Below are 19,165 nucleotides of genomic sequence, written 5' to 3' on the forward strand. Positions count from 1 at the left end.
AACTGACCTGGCTGCAACTTCAATTAGCTCTGAAGTGTGAAGTGAGAGGTGTGAAAACTCTTGAGCCCAACGATGGCAGGAGAGTTTCACAGCCAGCAGAACAGCCCACCTCAGCCACGACCACAACCTTACCACAATGGGACAAGCAACACAGGACCCACCAACCCAACAGACCACACCCTCCTTACAGGCCCCCTGTCAGCTCCCCTGATAGCCCTCTTGACAACCCCCACATATCCACTAAGGATACACAAAAGCCAGAGATTGTGCTCCTCATTGACTCAAATGACAAATACATTCAAGAGGATAAACTTTTTCCCAAACAGAAAGTAGCTAAACTCTGGTGCCCAAGCACTAGGCATGCCCTGGAGCTGTTGTCAGAGGACAGACTAGGGTCCCCCAGCCACATCATAATTCACACAGGCACAAATTACCTGAGGGCCCAGCATGAAAGGGTGGCCACAGCACTCAATGGAGTGATTGAACAAGTGGTTATCTCCACCCTGCTACCACGAAAATACTTTCACCCTGCCACCATACAGCGGGTTAATGCAAGCATTTCGCGAGACTGTGCCTCAAAACCTAATGTCTACCTGGCCCACCACTCCACCCTGGATTTTAACAGCCTTTACGACCAGGTCCACCTCTACAAGGCAGCAATCCCAACTTTTGCCAGGACCGTGAAGGACGTCACCCTCAACCGTAGCCCTAGCACCTCAGACATAAGCAACAGAGCAACGGACAAACCTCCCAGACCAGTGAGACACCCTCTCAGACCTGCAAGACCCCCTCCTGAAGGACTTGCACCGAGGCCACAGCATCGCCAGCCAAACCCAAGACCACCCCAAGCAAACCCTGGCCACACCCTATATACAGTTGAAGTCAGATGTTTACATACACCTTAGCCAAATACATTTAAACTCAGTTTTTCACAATTCCTGACATTTAATCCTAGTAAGAATTCCCTGTCATAGGTCAGTTAGGATCACCACTTCATTTTAAGAATGTGAAATGTCAGATAGTAGAGAGAATGATTTATTTCAGCTTTTATTTATTTTATCACATTCCCAGTGGGTCAGAAGTTTACAAACACTCAATAGGTATTTGGTAGCATTGCCTTTAAATTGTTTAACTTGGGTCAAACGTGTTGGGTAGCCTTCCATAAGCTTCCCACAATACGTTGGGTGAATTTTGGCCCATTCCTCCTGACAGTGCTGGTGTAACTGAGTCAGGTTTGTAGGCCTCCTTACTCCCACACACTTTTTCAGTTCTGCCCACAAATGTTCTATGGGATTGAGGTCAGGGCTTTGTAATGGTCACTCCAATACCTTGACTTTGTTGTCCTTAAGCCATTTTGCCACAACTTTGAAAGTATGCTTGGGGTCATTGTCCATTTGGAAGACCCATTTGCGACCAAGCTTTAACTTCCTGACTGATGTCTTGAGATGTTGCTTCAATATAGCCACATCATTTTCCTTATTCATGATGCCATCTATTTTGTGAAGTGCACCAGTCCCTCCTGCAGCAAAGCACCCCCAAAACATGATGCTGCCACCCCCGTGCTTCACGGTTGGGATGGTGTTCTTCGGCTTGCAAGCCACCCCCTTTTTCCTCCAAACATAACGATGTTCATTATGGCCAAACAGTTCTATTTTTGTTTCATCAGACCAGACGACATTTCTCCAAAAAGTACGATCTTTGTCCCCATGTGCAGTTGCAAACAGTAGTATGTCTTTTTTATGGCGGTTCTGGAGCAGTGGCTTCTTCCTTGCTGAGCGGCCTTTCAGGTTATGTCGATATAGGACTCGTTTTACTGTGGATATAGATACTTTTGTACCTGTTTCCTCCAGCATCTTCACAAGGTCCTTTGCTGTTGTTCTGGGATTGATTTGCACTTTTCACACCAAAGTACATTCATCTCTAGGAGACAGAACACGTCTCCTTCCTGAGCGGTATGATGGCTCTGTGGTCCCATGGTGTTTATACTTGCGTACTATTGTTTGTACAGATGAACGTGGTACCTTCAGGCATTTGGAAATTGCTCCCAAGGATGAACCAGGCTTGTGGAGGTCTACAATTTTTTGTCTGAGGTCTTGGCTGATTTCTTTTGATTTTCCCATGATGTCAAGCAAAGAGGCACTGAGTTTGAAGGTAGGCCTTGAAATACATCCACAGGTACACCTCCAATTGACTCAAATGATGTCAATTAGACTATCAGAAGCTTCTAAAGCCTTGACATCATTTTCTGGAATTTACCAAACTGTTTAAAGGCACTTTAGTATCCGGTTGTGCTACTGGTAAGAAGTCAGGTGCAGGAGAGCGGAGAGTTGTGATCAGGCGCACACTTAAATTGGCAGAAGTAACAACAGACAGACGCAACTGCGTCAAAAACCTCCAGCCAAATGGCAAAAGTGCAAAGCGCGACAACAGTCACAATACTGCATAAGTTAAACAATTAAACACACTTGGGTTCAACACGGTACCCGGGGAAAGAACAGCCTGGCGCGTAACACTAAACATGTAACAAAACAATTCCACACAAAGACATGGGGGAAACAGAGGGACTATATATGTAGTGTGATTAGGGAATATAAACCAGGTGTGCGGGGAAACAAGACAAAACAAATGGAACAATGACAAGTGGAGCAGCGATGGCTAGAAGACCGGTGACGTCGACCGCCGAACGCCGCCCGAATAAGGAGAGGAGCCGACTTCGGCGGAAGTTGTGACATTTAGTGTATGTAAACTTCTGACCCACTGGAATGGTGATACAGTGAATTATAAGTCAAATAATCTGTCTGTAAACAATTGTTGGAAAAATGACTTGTGTCATGCACAAAGTAGATGTCCTAACCGACTTGCCAAAACTATAGTTTGTTAGCAAGAAATTTGTGGAGTGGTTGAAAAATGAGATTTAATGACTCCAACCTACGTATGTGTATGTATGTTATATCCTGCCTGTTTGGCCCTGTCCGGGGGTATCGTCGGATGGGGCCACAGTGTCTCCCGACCCCTCCTGTCTCAGGCTCCACTATTTATGCTGCAGTAGTTTATGTGTAGAGGAGGCTAGTCTCAGTCTGTTATATCTTGAGTATTTCTCCTGTCTTATCCAGTGTCCTGTGTGTGAATGCTCTCTTTCTTTCTCTCTTTTTCTCTCTTTCTTTCTTTCTCTCTCTCGGAGGAGGACCTAAGCCCTGGACCTTGCCTCAGGACTACCTGGCCTGATGACTCCTTGCTGTCCCCAGTCCACCTGGCCGTGCTGCTGCTCCAGTTTTAACTGTTCTGCCTGCGGCTATGGAACCCTGACCTGTTCACCGGACATGCTACCTGTCCCAGACCTGCTGTTTTCAACTCTCTAGAGAGCAGGAGCAGTAGAGATACTCTGAATGATCGGCTATGAAAAGCCAACTGACATTTACTCCTGAGGTGCTGACCTGTTGCACCCTCGACAACCACTGTGATTATTATTATTTGACCCTGCTGGTCATCTATGAACATTTGAACGTCTTGGCCATGTTCTGTTATAATCTCCACCCGGCACAGCCAGAAGAGGACTGGCCACCCCTCATAGCCTGGTTCCTCTCTAGGGTTCTTCCTAGGTTCTGGCCTTTCTAGGGAGTTTTTCCTAGCCACCGTGCTTCTACACCTGCATTGCTTGCTGTTTGGGGTTTAAGGCTGGGTTTCTGTACAGCACTTTGTGACATCAGCTGATGTAAGAAGTGCTTTATAAATAAATTTGATTGATTGATTGATATAAACTTCCGACTTCAACTGTAGGCATCCACATTTCAGACCTAAGCCCCTTCTGCCCACCCCATGCTCCCCGACCCTGCGGCAAGAACCTCAACATAACAGCATTACATATGCCCAGGCCGTGAGCAGAGCAACAGGCCCAACCCCCACTATTACACCCACCCAAGCTCCATCCTGCGACCTAAGAGGTATGTATCAGATGCTCAACATGTTCTGCTCCAACCTACTGTGATGGTCCGGGCCTAAACCACACAAAAACAACACTAGACACTATGGAACACAAAGCTTTTACTATCTCATCCTGGAATATACAAGGTCTGAGGTCATCTGCCTTTGGCCTAAAGAGCAGCAACCTAGACTTCATCAAAGAAATTGAAAATACAGACATTGTCATCATACAAGAAACATGGCATAAAGGAGACAGACCCACTGGTTGCCCTCTAGGCTACAGAGAGCTGGAAGTCCCATCCACCAAACTACCTGATGTGAAACAGGGAAGAGACTCATGGGGTATGCTAATTTGGTATAGTGCAGACCTAATCCACTCTATTAAATTAATAAAAACAGGAACATTTTACATCTGGCTAGAAATTAATAAAGAAATTATCTCTACAGAGAAAAATGCCCTCATGTGTGCTACCTATATCCCCCCAATAGAATCCCCATACTTTAACGATGACAGCTTCTCCATCCTAGAGGGGGAGATCAACAATTTCCAGGCCCAGGGATATGTACTACTCTGTGGCGACCTAAATGCCAGAACTGGACAAGAACCTGACACCCTCAGCACACAGGGGGACAAACACCTACCTAGAGGTGATGGTAACCATGGAGGGCCTACAGCAGCACCTAGATCTTCTGTACAGATTCTGTCAGAGCTGGGTCCTGACAGTAAATCTCAGTAAGACAAAAATAATGGTGTTCCAAAAAAGGTCCAGTTGCCAGGACCACAAATATAAATTCCATCTAGACACAGTTGCCCTAGAGCATACAAAAGACTATGCATACCTCTGCCTAAACATCAGTGCCACAGGTAACTTACACAAAAGCTGTGAACGATCTGAGAGACAACCCAAGAAGGGCCTTGTATGCCATCAAAAGGAACACATAATTTGACATACCAATTAGGATCTGGCAAAAAATACTTGAATCAGTTATAGAACCCATTGCCCTTTATGGTTGTGATGTCTTTGTTATGGAAGGTTTGGGGAAAACCTTCCATAACAAAGCCATTACCTACAGAGAAATTAACCTGGAGAAGAGCCCCCTAAGCAAGCTGGTCCTGGGGCTCTGTTCACAAACACAAACAGAACCCACAGAGCCCCAGGACAGCAACACAATTAGACCCGACCAAATCATGAGAAAACAAAAAAGATAATTACTTGACACATTGGAAAACATTGACCAGACCACTGTGATTGACCTAAAATTAAGGAAATCTTTGACTATGTACAGACTCAGTGAGCATAGCCTTGCTATTGAGAAAGGCAGCTGAAGACAGACCTGGCTCTCAAGAAAAGACAGGCTATGTGCACACTGCCAACAAAATGAGGTGGAAACTGAGCTGCACTTCCTAGCCTCCTGCCAAATGTATGAAAGAATTAGAAAACAAATCCATTTTTGATAAACATATCTATTGGGTAAAATACCACAGTGTGAATTCCAGCAGCAAGATTTGTAACCTGTTGCCCCAAGAAAAGGGAAACCAGTGAAGAACAAACACCATTGTAAATACAACCTACATTTATGTTTAGTTATTTTCCCTTTTGTACTTTAACTATTTGCACATCATTACAGCACTGTATATATATATATATAATATGACATTTGAAATGTCTTTATTCTTTGGAACTTCTGTTAGTGTAATGTTTACAGTTCATTTTTATTGTTTATTTCACTTTTGTTTATTATCTATTTAACTTGCTTTGGCAATGTAAGCATGTTTCCCATGCCAATAAAGCCCTTAGAGAGAGAGAGAGGGCAGAGCGAGAGGGCGGAGAGAGAGAGAGGGCAGACAGAGACAGAGACAGAGAGAGTAGGGAGAGAATCTAGACAGATCATTGTTATTTCCAGAGGCAGCTTTTACCCAGATTATGTTGATGCTACAGAATCAAGTGGATGGTGATTTAGGAAGGTCTTTCCATGATCTGATTAAACACTAAAGATGTGTGGAGCACATTGTGAAAAGATTTTAGAGATTAACTGGGTTGAGTAAGGAAATTACGTGTCACTTTTAATAGGTTTATTTACCTGCACTTCCCTATGCTTATCAGTGAAATATTTTATTAGATACACATGATTTTAGAGAATGAATAGGGAAGACTAGCGTTAGAGGTTCCTCAATCTGAAAAACAAAATCAGCAACATATTTACAAAATGTGATCGTTTTGCTGTGTTGTGATTTGTAGAATCATAAATGTGACTTCATTTTAAAGAGAATCCGAGTGATCGTCTGTGTTCAGAACAAATCTAATCACAGGAGACATTCACCCTCACTGTCATGTGTTCTAGAGTCATGGGAACAGAATACAGGCCCTTTGGAAAAAGGCTGTGAATGCTAAATTCCACAATGATGAAAGCTGGAAAGCTGGAGTGTAAAACCCTCTTCCTCCCCTTGGTCTCTTAGATGATGACAAATGCTGGTGTCGTGTGTGTGTGTGTGTGTGTGTGTGTGTGTGTGTGTGTGTGTGTGTGTGTGTGTGTGTGTGTGTGTGTGTGTGTGTGTGTGTGTGTGTGTGTGTGTGTGTGTGTGATGATCATGCACATGGGGGTTGTGTGTGACTCATATAGGCCTATGTGTGTAAGATTTATGCCTCGGTGTGTTTAGTCACTGCGTGACTTTGCTTATTCATAAAATTGAGTCAAAGGTCTCCAATTACATGGTATTCAATCAATTCAATCTCAGGACAAGCAGCATCCCTCAAAAGTTCTCTCATGATGCAGTTGCCTGCCTCACCCACAGACAAACCCAAAGTCAACTCAAAAGACTGCCTGGGCGGTGATGTCATTCGCTCCTATGGCTAGAGCAGGAGGTGTTTGGGGGTGTGGTGTGTTCCGTGTTGAGGTGTGACCAGAGCACCTTTATAATTTAAGTGTCTGAGCTTGCAGGGTAACATATGGCCCATAGATTGCTTTAGTACCACAGGGAAATGTAGCACCTGTAAACGCAAAAACCTCTTCAGTGTAAAATGTAATCACTTTACCATACATAACATGACATAAGGTAATTTAACCAAATTGAAAGGTTTAACCAAAGACTCAGTGAAGGGTATTTCAAAAGAGGGCCGCAACATTCATATGCTGATAATGTTGTTGATTATGACGTACAGCCACTATGCTGTCATAAATGCGTTAAACTCTGCGGTCTGCGCGTAAACTAAACTATGATTTTATAACTCATACTGTATCTTGCAGGCAGCATGTGTTATGTCGCGTTCATGTGCTAGTCTTATCTAGGAAACTCGTACATTTCCGACTTGCTAACTGAATGAATGCGGCCTGTGTATAATTACAACCAGTCAACAAGTCTGAAATTTCAGAGTTTCCTAGATTTGACTAGTTAATAAACGCGGCATTACATTGAGCGGTGACTTCTCCACAAAAGGGCTTCACAGTGACGTCACACCAAACCAGCTAATGACTTCCTTGGAGATGACGGTCGCGCCCCGTCGTTAGGGACACTGCTGTGCGTAACACAGTCCAGCAATTAATCCAGGACATAGAAGAGGTTTAGTTGGTAATAGGCGTTATCAGCAATAGTTACAATGCCTCAAAATGCAGTAGTTATCGTGCGCTACGGTCCTTATAAATCGTGTGGCATCGTGGACCACAGAACGTTTCGTCTGATTGGCCTCCAAGGTAGATATAATCCTTGGCTACATTCAAATAAGTGTGCCTATTGCAGCGTCATAAAGTGGCTTGTGTGCATTTTTAAAGTGCGTTTTAGTTTTATATAAGTGAGCAGTTAGTAGCCTACCTTTTTAGTTTTCCCGATAATGTCACTTATCCATGTCTTCTAACTTTCCTAGCTGCATTGAAAGAGAATGGACATCAAAGTGTCTTGGAGAAAATGTCTGATTGGAACAAGTTGGAACTTGTGGTCAATGGAGAATGTGTCTATACATGCAGCATAAAACAGCTGGAGTTTGGTAAATTCAATGTAGATACTGTAGATTACTCTGTCAAATTGTACAGAATCTTACCTGCGGTCAATTATGACATGTATCGTTTTCACAGAGTGAGGTAAGCATACTGTAACTGAATGCACATGGATTTTACGCTTGTCCACTCTCTGATTGTGACCTCATCTGTAAAACAATAATAATAATAATTCTAGAGCAGGGGTATTCAACCTGGAGTCTGCCACCCCTCTGGGGGTCCGCGAAAATATATCAAAAAAGCAACAAAAAAGTGGATACATTTTTTTTATGAATATTGCTAGCAATAACACAATAAACACATTTTGAATTACATACCTACAGTAGGAAATAGGACAATATCTTATTTCTAATGATGTCAACTTTATTTCTCAACTGCCAATTACACATAGGGGAGAGCTGTGACGAAAGTAACACTTTTTGTTTCTAATTACTCTAAGATCGATAGAGCTAGAGACACCATATTGTACGACAAACAACTTCTGTGTCCTCTACCATTAGCAAATGTAATTTCATTTCTATGGTAAATAGATGATATGGTAAATAGACCGACAACAAAACTACCGCAATGTTAATTTTGTACTTGCCGGCGGGGCGGGAGTAACACAGCCTTGGGACAGAAGTAACAGTTGGCGAGAAGTGCACAATATTTGTCTCATCTCCATGTTTCTGGGTTGTAACGCTCGTTAATTTCAACCAATGTACTACCAGCCATAAGTTCATGTTTGTGCCGATTTTAATAAGTAATGCTATAGGTTCGACATTTAGGACAATGAACCATGCGTCAACATCGCAATGTTGCGAAACCACAATAGTTAGACTTACAATATTAATCGGACTAAAATGGATCACATAATAGCTATATTAAGCATACTTTTCTAATCGCACTTTAGTGAGAATGTGGTAGAGGATTTTCATGCTCCAGGTGTACCACGCTCCTCGTGCCTTGATAGAATAAATGTCTTTATTCTCTTCTAAAAAGGCAAGCTCATCATGCTTATCACATTTCCATGGCTTGATGCAAGGTTATTGACCCCCAGAATCATAAAGATATATATTTTTAACCACTAACCTGTTGATAAAAGCTTATGTGAGAAGCTGATCCATCAAGCCAATTGATTAAGGCATAATTCTAATGATGTCATATATCATTTTCAAACATTCACTCACTTGTTGATATTTTGCTAACATTATAAAAGCAATATGAGCTGGAGGAGACAATGGCCTGTGCTTAAAACGTATTTTATTTTATTCCAGGTCATCAGTTTACATTGTGTTACTTTCGTCCCACCCGTCTCTCATGTAACTTCTAGGCGTACACCCAAGACTAGCTAGCATGATACTAGAAACCTATGCTGTTATTTAGTCCCTAGATGGGTTAAGAAAATTACATACACTACATGACCAAAAGTGTGTGGACACCTGCTCGTCGAACATCTCATTCCAAAATCATGGGCATTACTATGGAGTTGGTCCCCCCTTTGATGCTATTACAGCCTCCGCTCTTCTGGGAAGGCTTTCCACTAGATGTTGAAACATTTCTGTGTGGACTTGCTTACATTCAGTCATAAGAGTATTAGTGAGGTTGGGCACTTGTCACGTGTGCTCCCTCTCCGGCCTCTAGGTCACCAGGCTGCTCGTTATGGCGCACACCTGTCACAATTGTTACGCGTCATCAGACTCACCTGGACTCCATCACCTCCCTTGATTACCTTCCCTATATATGTCTCTCCCTTAGGTCCTTCCCCAGGCGTTATTGTTTCTGTTCCTGTGTCAGTTCTGTACATTGTGTTTCTTATTTTTGTGTTGTGTTCATTTATTAAAACACTCACTCCCTGAATTTCCCTCCTGACTCTCAGCGCACATCATTACAACACTGCTGTTGGGCGATTAAGCCTGGCTCGCAATCAGCATTTCAATTCATCCCAAAGGTCTTCGATGGGGTTGAGGTCAGGGCTCTTTGCGGGCCAGTCAAGTTCTTCCACACCGATCTCGACAAACTATTTCTGTATGGACCTCGCTTTGTGCATGGGGGCATTTTCATGCTGACACAGGAAAAGGCCTTCCCCAAACTGTTGCCACAAAGTTGGAAGCAAAGAATCATTTAGAATATCATTGTATGCCTTATGGTTAGGATTTCTGTTCACTGGAACTAAGGGGCCTAACCCAAACCATGACAAACAGCCCCAGACAATTATTCCTCCACCAAACTTTACAGTTGGCACTATGCATTGGGGCAGGTAGCATTCTCCTGGCATCCGCCAAACCCAGATTTGTTCCCGTCAGACTTCCAGATGGTGAAGCGTGATTCATCACTCCAAAGAAAGCGTTTCCACTGCTCAAGAGTCCAATGGCGGCAAGCTTTACACCACTCCAGCCGATGCTTGGCATTGCGCATGGTGATCTTAGGCCTGTGTGCGGCTGCATACTAAAAAACATGACTAGAAAAATAATCTAATGCTGACACCTCGTTGCTCATTTACAAAAGGCACAAAGAAAAACAAGAAACTGAATAAGACATGAGAAACCATGAGAGAAACCCATTTCATGAAGCTCCTGACGAGCAGTTCTTGTGCTGACGTTGCTTCCAGAGGCGGTTAGAACTCAGTGAGTGTTGCAACCGAGGACATTTTTACATGCTATGCGCTTCAGCACTCAGCTGTCCTGTTCTGTAAGCTTGTGTGGCCTACCACTTCGCAGCTGAGCCATTGTTGTTCCTAGACGTTTACACTTCACAATAACAACACTTACAGTTGACCGGGGCAGGTCTAGCAGGGCAGACATTTGACAAACTGACTTGTTGGAAATGTGGCACGTTGAAAGTCAGTTTTTCAGTAAGACCTTTCTACTGCCATTGTATGGAGATTGCATGGCCGAGGGCTCAATTTTATACACCTGTCAGCAACGAGTGTGGCTGAAATAGCCGAAGCCACTAATTTGAAGGGGTGTCCTCATACTTCAAAATAATGAAAAACTATCTACCAAATCTATTGATTTTAAAATGTTGATTACTTGTCCTTTACATTATCATTCACCTAACGTGACAAAAAAAAAATTGCTAACGTATGATGGGGATCCCTGGGTCGCCAATTTTCCCTGGGAGGGGGTCTCTGGGCAAGAAAAGGTTGAAAACCCCTCTTCTAGAGCCGTCTATATGAAGCCATCTTCATAGCGTGTTCTGATAAATCAGATTGTCCAAGTCACTGATTATGATGTCACAATGGCATTGAGTACATTGTGTTTATAGAGTAACACTCCTTAATTCTGCCTTCCACAGGGGGAGATGGGAAACTGGACCCCCTGTGCAAGGAGGCCGTCACTGCTGTGCAGAATGCATACTGAGATACACCCACACTCTACCAGGAGATTGGTCAAGGGGATGAATCTAGGCAAATCTAATAGTAAACCTGAAGAGAAACACTGCAACAGACACTTTTTGTATTTTTTTGATGACAAGCATTATAGTACCATACAATAGTATTCTCCAGCATTAAGTCAAGTGTTGTTGTATTTATTGCTACATAATCTCGGGGACCCAGAATCAAATGTGCCGTGTATGCTGGTCATCTCAACAGTCTGTCGGGAGAGACCGCAACATGCTAATTGCAACATGTAGTCATTATAGTTTCTTATGATTTTTATTTTGTGGTGATTGACTGCTATAGTTACTATATCATTGTCGATATTGCCTCAGACAATTTGGTGTCTGGTCCCTGTCTGAAAACATACATTACAAAATCCATATAATTCCCTTAACCTTTGGCATACAACCATTCTTAGATCTGCTTCCTGCGGTCTCTCTCCTCATCTGAATATGATTACTTCTGCAATCCATTCTCAATTAGCCTTATGGGAGGGATTGTACACTAATAGAATCATACCCCATCGGTCAAACCACAGACCAAATTAGCGGACCAAATTTGCATTGCAAGCAAAATCCAAACAGTCATGCAAACACTGCCACACAGTCACAGTCTGGTTGTGGCCCAAATGGCACCCTATTCTCTGTCGTGCACTACTTTTGACCAGAGCCCTGGTCAAAAGTAGTGCACTCTTAAGGAAATAGGGTGTCATTTAGGACGCTCATCTGAGGTTAGGCTCAATGTCAGCTTCAAAGTTAACCAAAAACATATGGAGGTGCTTATAGGGGTTCATGGCACTTATCACATTTCATTTCAATGCAATCAAGGCGCCCCCCCCCCCCCCCCCCACACACACACACATATAAATACAGTATGCCTCTTCTAGGCCTATGTGATTGTCCTCAAAACTTTATTAATGCTTTATTACTAAAAGCAGCCAGCTTGGAGGACTTTCTTTTTGGGAGAATATCAGACAACCAAAAGAAAACCTTGTCCCCCATCTTCTGAAAGAGCCGAGATGATTACCTACGTTTCTTCCTGTGAGGCATCCGTGTATACATCCCAAATGTCACTCTATTCCATATATAGTGCACTACTTTTGACCAGAACCAGTAGAAGTAGTGCACTATATAGGGAATAGGGTCCCATTCGGGACGCAGTGTCTAACACTGAAACACATTTAAGGGGGAGTAAACAAAAGGAAACAAACTGAAATCTGCTCTCTGTTTCTCTCCTCACGCCTCCACCCTCCTAAACTGAAGCTCCTGTTTTTAACGGTGCATGCAGTTTGCTAGATTCTCCACCTGGCTAGGTGGATAGCACAGTTAATGTACCTGACAGCGAAGCTATGGAATTCTGAGAAAACATCTGGGTGTCAAATAAAAGCGATGGTCAAAGCAAATAGACTCAGGCAGTAGTGAAATCCTTTAGGAGGGTCATTGTGTGATGTCAATGCTATTGAATAACTGGTAGAGAATACAGCTAGATGGCTCCACTTGCCTGATTTAAAGGTGTGGCTGATTAGTCCATTTAAGTGCAGCCTTAAGTTACATAAGGCTGCTGCTGATGGACTGGAACAGACTGGACTAGAGAGATAGTGAGCTGGAAGGTGGAATGGGAAGGTGGGCTTGTTACTGTAAGTAGCCTATACGTTTTGGAATATGTTATTATTCTATTCAGTTTGAGGTTGTATTTAGTCTTTCAGGATAGCGTTAACAGTTCTGTACTGACCTTATATCTCCTGTCTTGGTAGGCCTACACAGCCCTTCCCAGACCCTCACAGTGAGGGTTACCATTCTCTCCTTGGACAATAGTGGTGTACAAGCCTATAGATTAATATTGCTCCATCAACATGTATGAATAGGATCCCTGAGGCCAATATTACTTATTCTTTCCCTAGTTTCCGTAGTCTCTGGAGTCTATGCAAGGCTATCATGACCCCTATAGGGCTGTTGGAGTTGAGTGTGACTTTAACTTTGACCAGGAAAAGTGCTTTATTTAAAAAGCCACAGTACCCTCTAGTGGCAACATAAAGACAATTTAAAATCTTCCAGAAATTTCCAGCATAACATCAAAATAAGGAATGCATCTGAACTTGAATTCTATGACCACATTTTTTTATAAATTGAGATCAAGTTTATATATATATTTTTTTTTACAGCAAAGGGACACAGAAACCTCTATTAGAGTGGTGGCCTACACTAGATACATAACACCCTTAAACATGAACATGAATATACAGTATCTTGCCTCACAAAACAAGCTACAAATGTAAGAATCGGTCCAGTTTTTCCTGGATGTTGTCGAAGGCGTCTTTGCCCAGGTAGTCAGCCTGGCCCTCCTCCCACAGCCTGCGCTGCTCCAGCTCATCCTCCTCTGTCTTGGCAGCAGTCTACAAGGAAATAACCGAGATGTTCAAAAAATACATTGGAAATAACCAAGATGATAAAAGAGATTCAAAATAACCAAGGTTATATAATAGATTTGAAACCAAAATGATAAATGATATTAGTAATAACCAAGATGATAAAAACAATTGATTAGGCAGCCATTCCATTCACCATCAGTCAGAAGAGTATTGAAAAATGAAAGATGGAGACATGAGGAACATTAAAATAAATCACTAAGGAATGGTTACCGGGAGGCCTTGAAGCAATATGAAGTGTGTTATTTTGTTGTTAAGGTCAAATATGTTAATACTGTTGTGCACCAGCAGAGGGTGTTACTACAGTAGGAATTTGTATTTTGCCAACAGTTTCTGTAATGTTGATCATTTAAACATGGAATGATATATCGATAATTTCTTAAATCAGTTCGTAATAGTAGGCTTTAAATATACACTGAGTGTACAAAACTTTCGGAACACCTTCCTAATATAGAGTTGCAAGAACAGCCTCAATTCGTCGGGGCATGGACTCTACAAGGTGTTGAAGCGTTCTACAGGGATGCTGACTCCAATGCTTCCCACAGTTGTGTCAAGTTGGCTGGATGTCCTCTGGGTAGTGGACCATTCTTGATACACATGGGAAACTGTTGAGCGTGAAAAACCCAGCAGCGTTGCAGTTCTTGACATACTCAAACCGGTGCGCCTGACACCTACTACCATACCCAGTTCAAAGGCACTTAAATCTTTTGTCTTGCCCATTCACCCTCTGAGTGGCACACATACACAATCCATGTCTCAATTGTCTTTAACCTGTCTCCCCCCCTTCATCTCTGATTGAAGTGGATTTAACAAGTGACATCAATAAGAGATCATAGCTATCACGTGGTTTGACCTTGTCAATCTATGTCAAGAACAGGTGTTCCTAATGTTTTGTACACTCAGTGTATATTAGTGTAGACAGGTGGCGTACAGGTTCAGTGGCAGGGTCCTCCATGGGGTTGAAGGCTGTTTCAGTGACCTCTGACCCTTCCTCACTGGGTCCAGGTGGGTCCTGGTTGGCTGTTCTGTCTCCAGCTCCTCCCTCCTTCCCCGTGGATACATCCTGACGTTGGGTACGCTGTAGGACAGGGACCAATCACACATGGAATTAGTTATAGGTTATAGTATTTGACAAGCATCCACTTTAATATTTGTTATATATAAATTATATATATTTACTATTAGTGTGGGAAATTAGTACCCACTGATTTGTTTACACCAGGTTGCAAGTATTGACAGCAATGGCTCCAATCATATAGGTCCGTGAGTCAGATTTCAATTGGTGTTGAGAAATCATTTCCGTCACTTTCTCACACTGTTCCTTCCTATGACGCATTGACACTGGCAGGGTGTGCACAGCCTCTAGAATCACAACCTTAGAAGGGCCACTGCGATAACCTTAAATTCTCTAAGTTCTTACTCGTTGAGCAAAATTCCTCAAGCTGATCAGAATTCGTAACCGGGTTAAAGAGCTATCAGAATTAACAACTAGTACTTACTACTTCCAAAATCCCTCAGACACTTAAGTCATACCTAATTAATAATCATAATGCAGAGGCAAAAGCTCGATATCATCTTTTGTTAAAGACTAACCATTTCTCCTGGCTGCGTGGGTGAATCAAGCCTCTTCTTCCTCTCCTCTGTGAGCAGATTGACTTTTCGGAGTAATGATTCTGTGAGGTCCTCTATCAACGACACTGCTTCTCTCCCCTTTGGCTCATCTTCTTCTCTTGCCTTTGGCTCATCTTCTTCTCTCCCCTTTGGCTCGTCTTCTTCTCTCCCCTTTGGCTTCTCTTCTTCTCTTGCCTTTGGCTCATCTTCTTCTCTTGCCTTTGGCTCATCTTCTTCTCTCCCCTTTGGCTCGTCTTCTTCTCTCCCCTTTGGCTCATCTTCTTCTCTCACCTTTGGCTCATCTTCTTCTCTCCCCTTTCGCTTCTCTTCTTCTCTCGCCTTTGGCTTCTCTTCTTCTCTCGCCTTTGGCTTCTCTTCTTCTCTCCCCTTTGGCTTCTCTTCTTCTCTCGCCTTTGGCTTCTCTTCTTCTCTTCCCTGGCTCTGTGAAAGAAATGTGATGGTGTGTACTGTTGAGAACCACCTAAGGTACATTGGTATAGGTGTGTAGAGAGGAGACGAGTAGGGGGCAAGAGTACTGGACTCTGATCTCTCTCTGTGGTACTTTTGAGTAAGAACAACAGACATAGGAGAAAACACACATGTTCTCTATAGGATGTACCTTGTAGTCCAACTACGCAGTCTGTCAAATGCAAACATTTACCTAAATGTTCAAATTGTTGTATATGCTCTGCTGTGACGCAGTATACAGTACATAAAACTGCAATGCAATGACATTTTCACTTTGTTTTGCATGTGGTTATGTTAAAAAAGTGCATATACAGTATGAGAAAAATACATGAGTCAATTCTACAACGTCTTACATGTTGCTTTGGCCCAGCATGTTGGATTGGCACAGCAGGTTCTTGATGGGACATTGTCTTTAATAGGTGATGTAAGTAGGAGTACTCCATCCACCACTGGTAAACAAACTCTTCCAGGTGGCTGTTGGTGTGCTGATTGGTCTTTGAGTTAGAACGTAGATTCCATGGCTTGACCGAACCCAGGAAGTGGACAATCTTAGCATTGTGACCATATCTGTGTTGGACCAGGATAACAGTACAATATGGTCAACATCAGGCACAAAAAAAAACAGTAGGAGGGTTGGGGTCAGGCTTGTGGTCAAAATATGCTTTTCAATCACGGAAATGTAATATTTACTGAAATGATCCATTTGATGTTAAATATTACTCACTCTTGATAAGCAGGCAAATAGGTGTAGACTGCGATGGTACTGAGGTTGTACACAAAAGGCAGGTGTTTACTGATATCTCTAACAGGCCAGTCGCTGAAAAATGTGTTCAAGAGGCCCTGGTCCCCACCTGAAAACAGAGAGGGCATACAGTAGAGTTACTGTCAGCTCAGATCATAAGGAAGAGCCAATGAACAAGTAAAGTCATTTATGTAATATTGTTGAGATAAGTAAAATTGCTATGCAAATTGACAATTCTAATATGGCATTGCTAGTATTCTCAACTGCGTGGTAGAGCTCTGTAATTTCCTAAATGAACATCAAGGTGTGTTTTCCAAATGGTTTTCAAGAAGAGGCAGTTAAAGGGCTAGGGTCAGGGTTGAGGCTAGGGTTAGGGATGAACTGGGATGTGGACTTGAAGCTAGGGTTTAGGGTTCTGACTGACCGTCGAAGCTGCCGTGTTGTCGTGCATGCTCCAAGAGCCTGCCGTGGGTGATCAGAGAGGGCCTGAACACAAACACCCCTGAGTTAAAACAGTCCGGCCAGCCAGGGTCAGGGGCCGCAGACAGCTCCTCGCGCTCAAACAGCTCGTCCACGTTACACAGCACCTACAGGCCAGGGAGTCAACAGGAAACAGAGGAAGTTCGTTTCTAAAGTCAAGATCCAGATCAAGTGTCATGAGGCCGTTTGTAGGTACTGCACATACGTGTGGATGTTTTCTATAACGAGAGCTCAGATTTATTGTATGACACTGGATGTGCTCATTCTGTTTCAATTTCAGTTGAACTTCCTACGTAGCCCTCTGACCGGTCGGGGCTCTATTTGCTTGGTCTTGACACTCAAACTAAACACGCCCATCTCTGCAGCACGTAAAAAGCGCTCTGTACTTGTCTTTACAGAGCAAAAATATGACGGTTTGTCCCATGGCGATTGTCACATTCATGTTAGGTACTGATTTACCTTTCAATAACTATGTTTGGGTCCATGTTAGTTGCAGATACATATTGCACAATTCAAACATTAAAATTGATTTGCTGGTAAAGACCAAGCTTTGACATTGTAACATTTGGTTCCTTGGTTTTAAAACAAATGGATTATTAAGTGTGTGTTTATATTAGAGACAAGGTGTGTCTCGGGAGATTTCAGTACACTCACGAGTGTGTCTGCGTCCAGGAACACACATTTGCTGTATTGGGTGAGGGTCCAACAGTGGAGCTTGGTGAAAGTGACCCCCAGTTCTGGTCGTCCCAGCCAGGATAGATGTGCTTGGTCTCCACTGTCCAGCACGTCCACTACCAGGACCTGGTCAAACACATGGCCCAGGGCAGCCCTATGGGGAGAGAACACAGGATTTACTACAACTGCAGTCAGATTTTACATGACTTCAATACACAAAAAATACACTAGGTCCGCAGCGAACCCAGGACAGCAAAAGACTTCATCCAGTGAATCTAATACCCCCTTAACTGATGAGAGACAAAATACTTAATTTGTCTGATTTTTCAGGGACCTCTGTCACAGAGTATAACTTTCATTGACATTCTGATATCACTCTCCATGACTCGGTGATATTATATTTCTGTCTGAGATGCAGGGACTTCTCTCACCGTGCCTGGCTAGAGACATTAGTGGAGACCATCACAACAGTCTGGCGTGTGGTCCTGTGTCGTCGTAAACACTGTCCTACCACCAGCGCCCCCATACAGTAGCTGTCTGTGGTGGCCAGGGTGACAAAGGCCTGGTTCGCTGGTGGCACAGGAAGGAATAGAAATAGATGACTAACGCCCAGCACGGGATTTCAGCAGTTTTACAGGGCCATCAGCATTATGTTCTTTAAGAGTTTAAAGTAGTTAATTTCTCAAGTTTTTACCGAGAGTCAAGCACTTCCTCTTTTCCTCTTGCGTTAAGTTAGAGAGGGATGTCAGTCATCTTGACACTGACAGGTTATATTAAAATGGTTATGATATAACGATGAGAACTTACCTGGCATGGTGTGTGACAGCGACTCCTCTAAATGAATAACAACTTGAGGCAGAGGTAAAAGTGATAGATGGTAATAGAAGTGTCAAAGTGATCGATCAGGTCCCGCACCACTGGCAGAGAGGACTTGGCAGAAAATGCACTGGTTTCCCCTAAAATGAAACTCCAATACGTTGATACTGTAGTCCGACAGTCCAGCGAGTCCAGCAGTAGTAACTGTCCCACAAACAATAGATACAGAATGATCAATATAAAGTAATCTTTTTTTCTTTCTTTTTTTTACAGCTATTTCGATTGGCTTTATGAAACTTATAGTAGTATTAGTTGTAAATGTACTATGAGAGGTTATATCTAAAGCCAGGGGGTGTAACCTCAAGCTGGTAGATACACAAATAAATCTGCCGCTTTTAGACCAAGAGCAAAATCAGAGTCTCTGTTTGAGTTCTCGGTCATGTGTCACAGGTCATTCAACTAAAATGAAAACTTGCAGAGTTTAAGCAGGACCTTCAACAACTGTACTCTAGAGTCTGCAGTAGTCCAACCCCTGGAACTTAAGTGCATAGTACTAGGTGCAGATGCAGATGCATTCAATTCACTGTAGAACCGTTAGTCAATCTTCATAGTATACAAATTAATTATACTATGGACAACAACGCTGATGTTTAAACTTGATGGAGAACATACATTA

General features: G+C 42.9%; 2 protein-coding genes across 2 annotated transcripts; one reads left to right on the forward strand and one right to left on the reverse strand.

Moving 5' to 3' along the window:
* The first annotated feature begins 7,408 nt into the window (after positions 1–7,408).
* Positions 7,409–12,521, forward strand: c41h10orf53 (chromosome 41 C10orf53 homolog). Its single transcript, XM_055908508.1, has 3 exons — positions 7,409–7,611; positions 7,782–7,901; positions 11,188–12,521. The coding sequence occupies exons 1-3, from the start codon at positions 7,518–7,520 to the stop codon at positions 11,250–11,252; spliced, it is 279 nt and encodes a 92-aa protein (XP_055764483.1). The 5' UTR covers positions 7,409–7,517; the 3' UTR covers positions 11,253–12,521.
* Positions 12,511–18,887, reverse strand: gyg2 (glycogenin 2). Its single transcript, XM_055908507.1, has 9 exons — positions 18,481–18,887; positions 18,105–18,243; positions 17,653–17,827; positions 16,943–17,105; positions 16,501–16,627; positions 16,130–16,343; positions 15,291–15,749; positions 14,629–14,775; positions 12,511–13,664 (listed from the first exon to the last, which is right to left on the reverse strand). The coding sequence occupies exons 1-9, from the start codon at positions 18,485–18,487 to the stop codon at positions 13,536–13,538; spliced, it is 1,560 nt and encodes a 519-aa protein (XP_055764482.1). The 5' UTR covers positions 18,488–18,887; the 3' UTR covers positions 12,511–13,535.
* Positions 18,888–19,165: the final 278 nt, after the last annotated feature.

Source organism: Salvelinus fontinalis, chromosome 41 (assembly GCF_029448725.1).
Source record: "Salvelinus fontinalis isolate EN_2023a chromosome 41, ASM2944872v1, whole genome shotgun sequence".
Lineage (NCBI taxonomy): Eukaryota > Metazoa > Chordata > Actinopteri > Salmoniformes > Salmonidae > Salvelinus > Salvelinus fontinalis.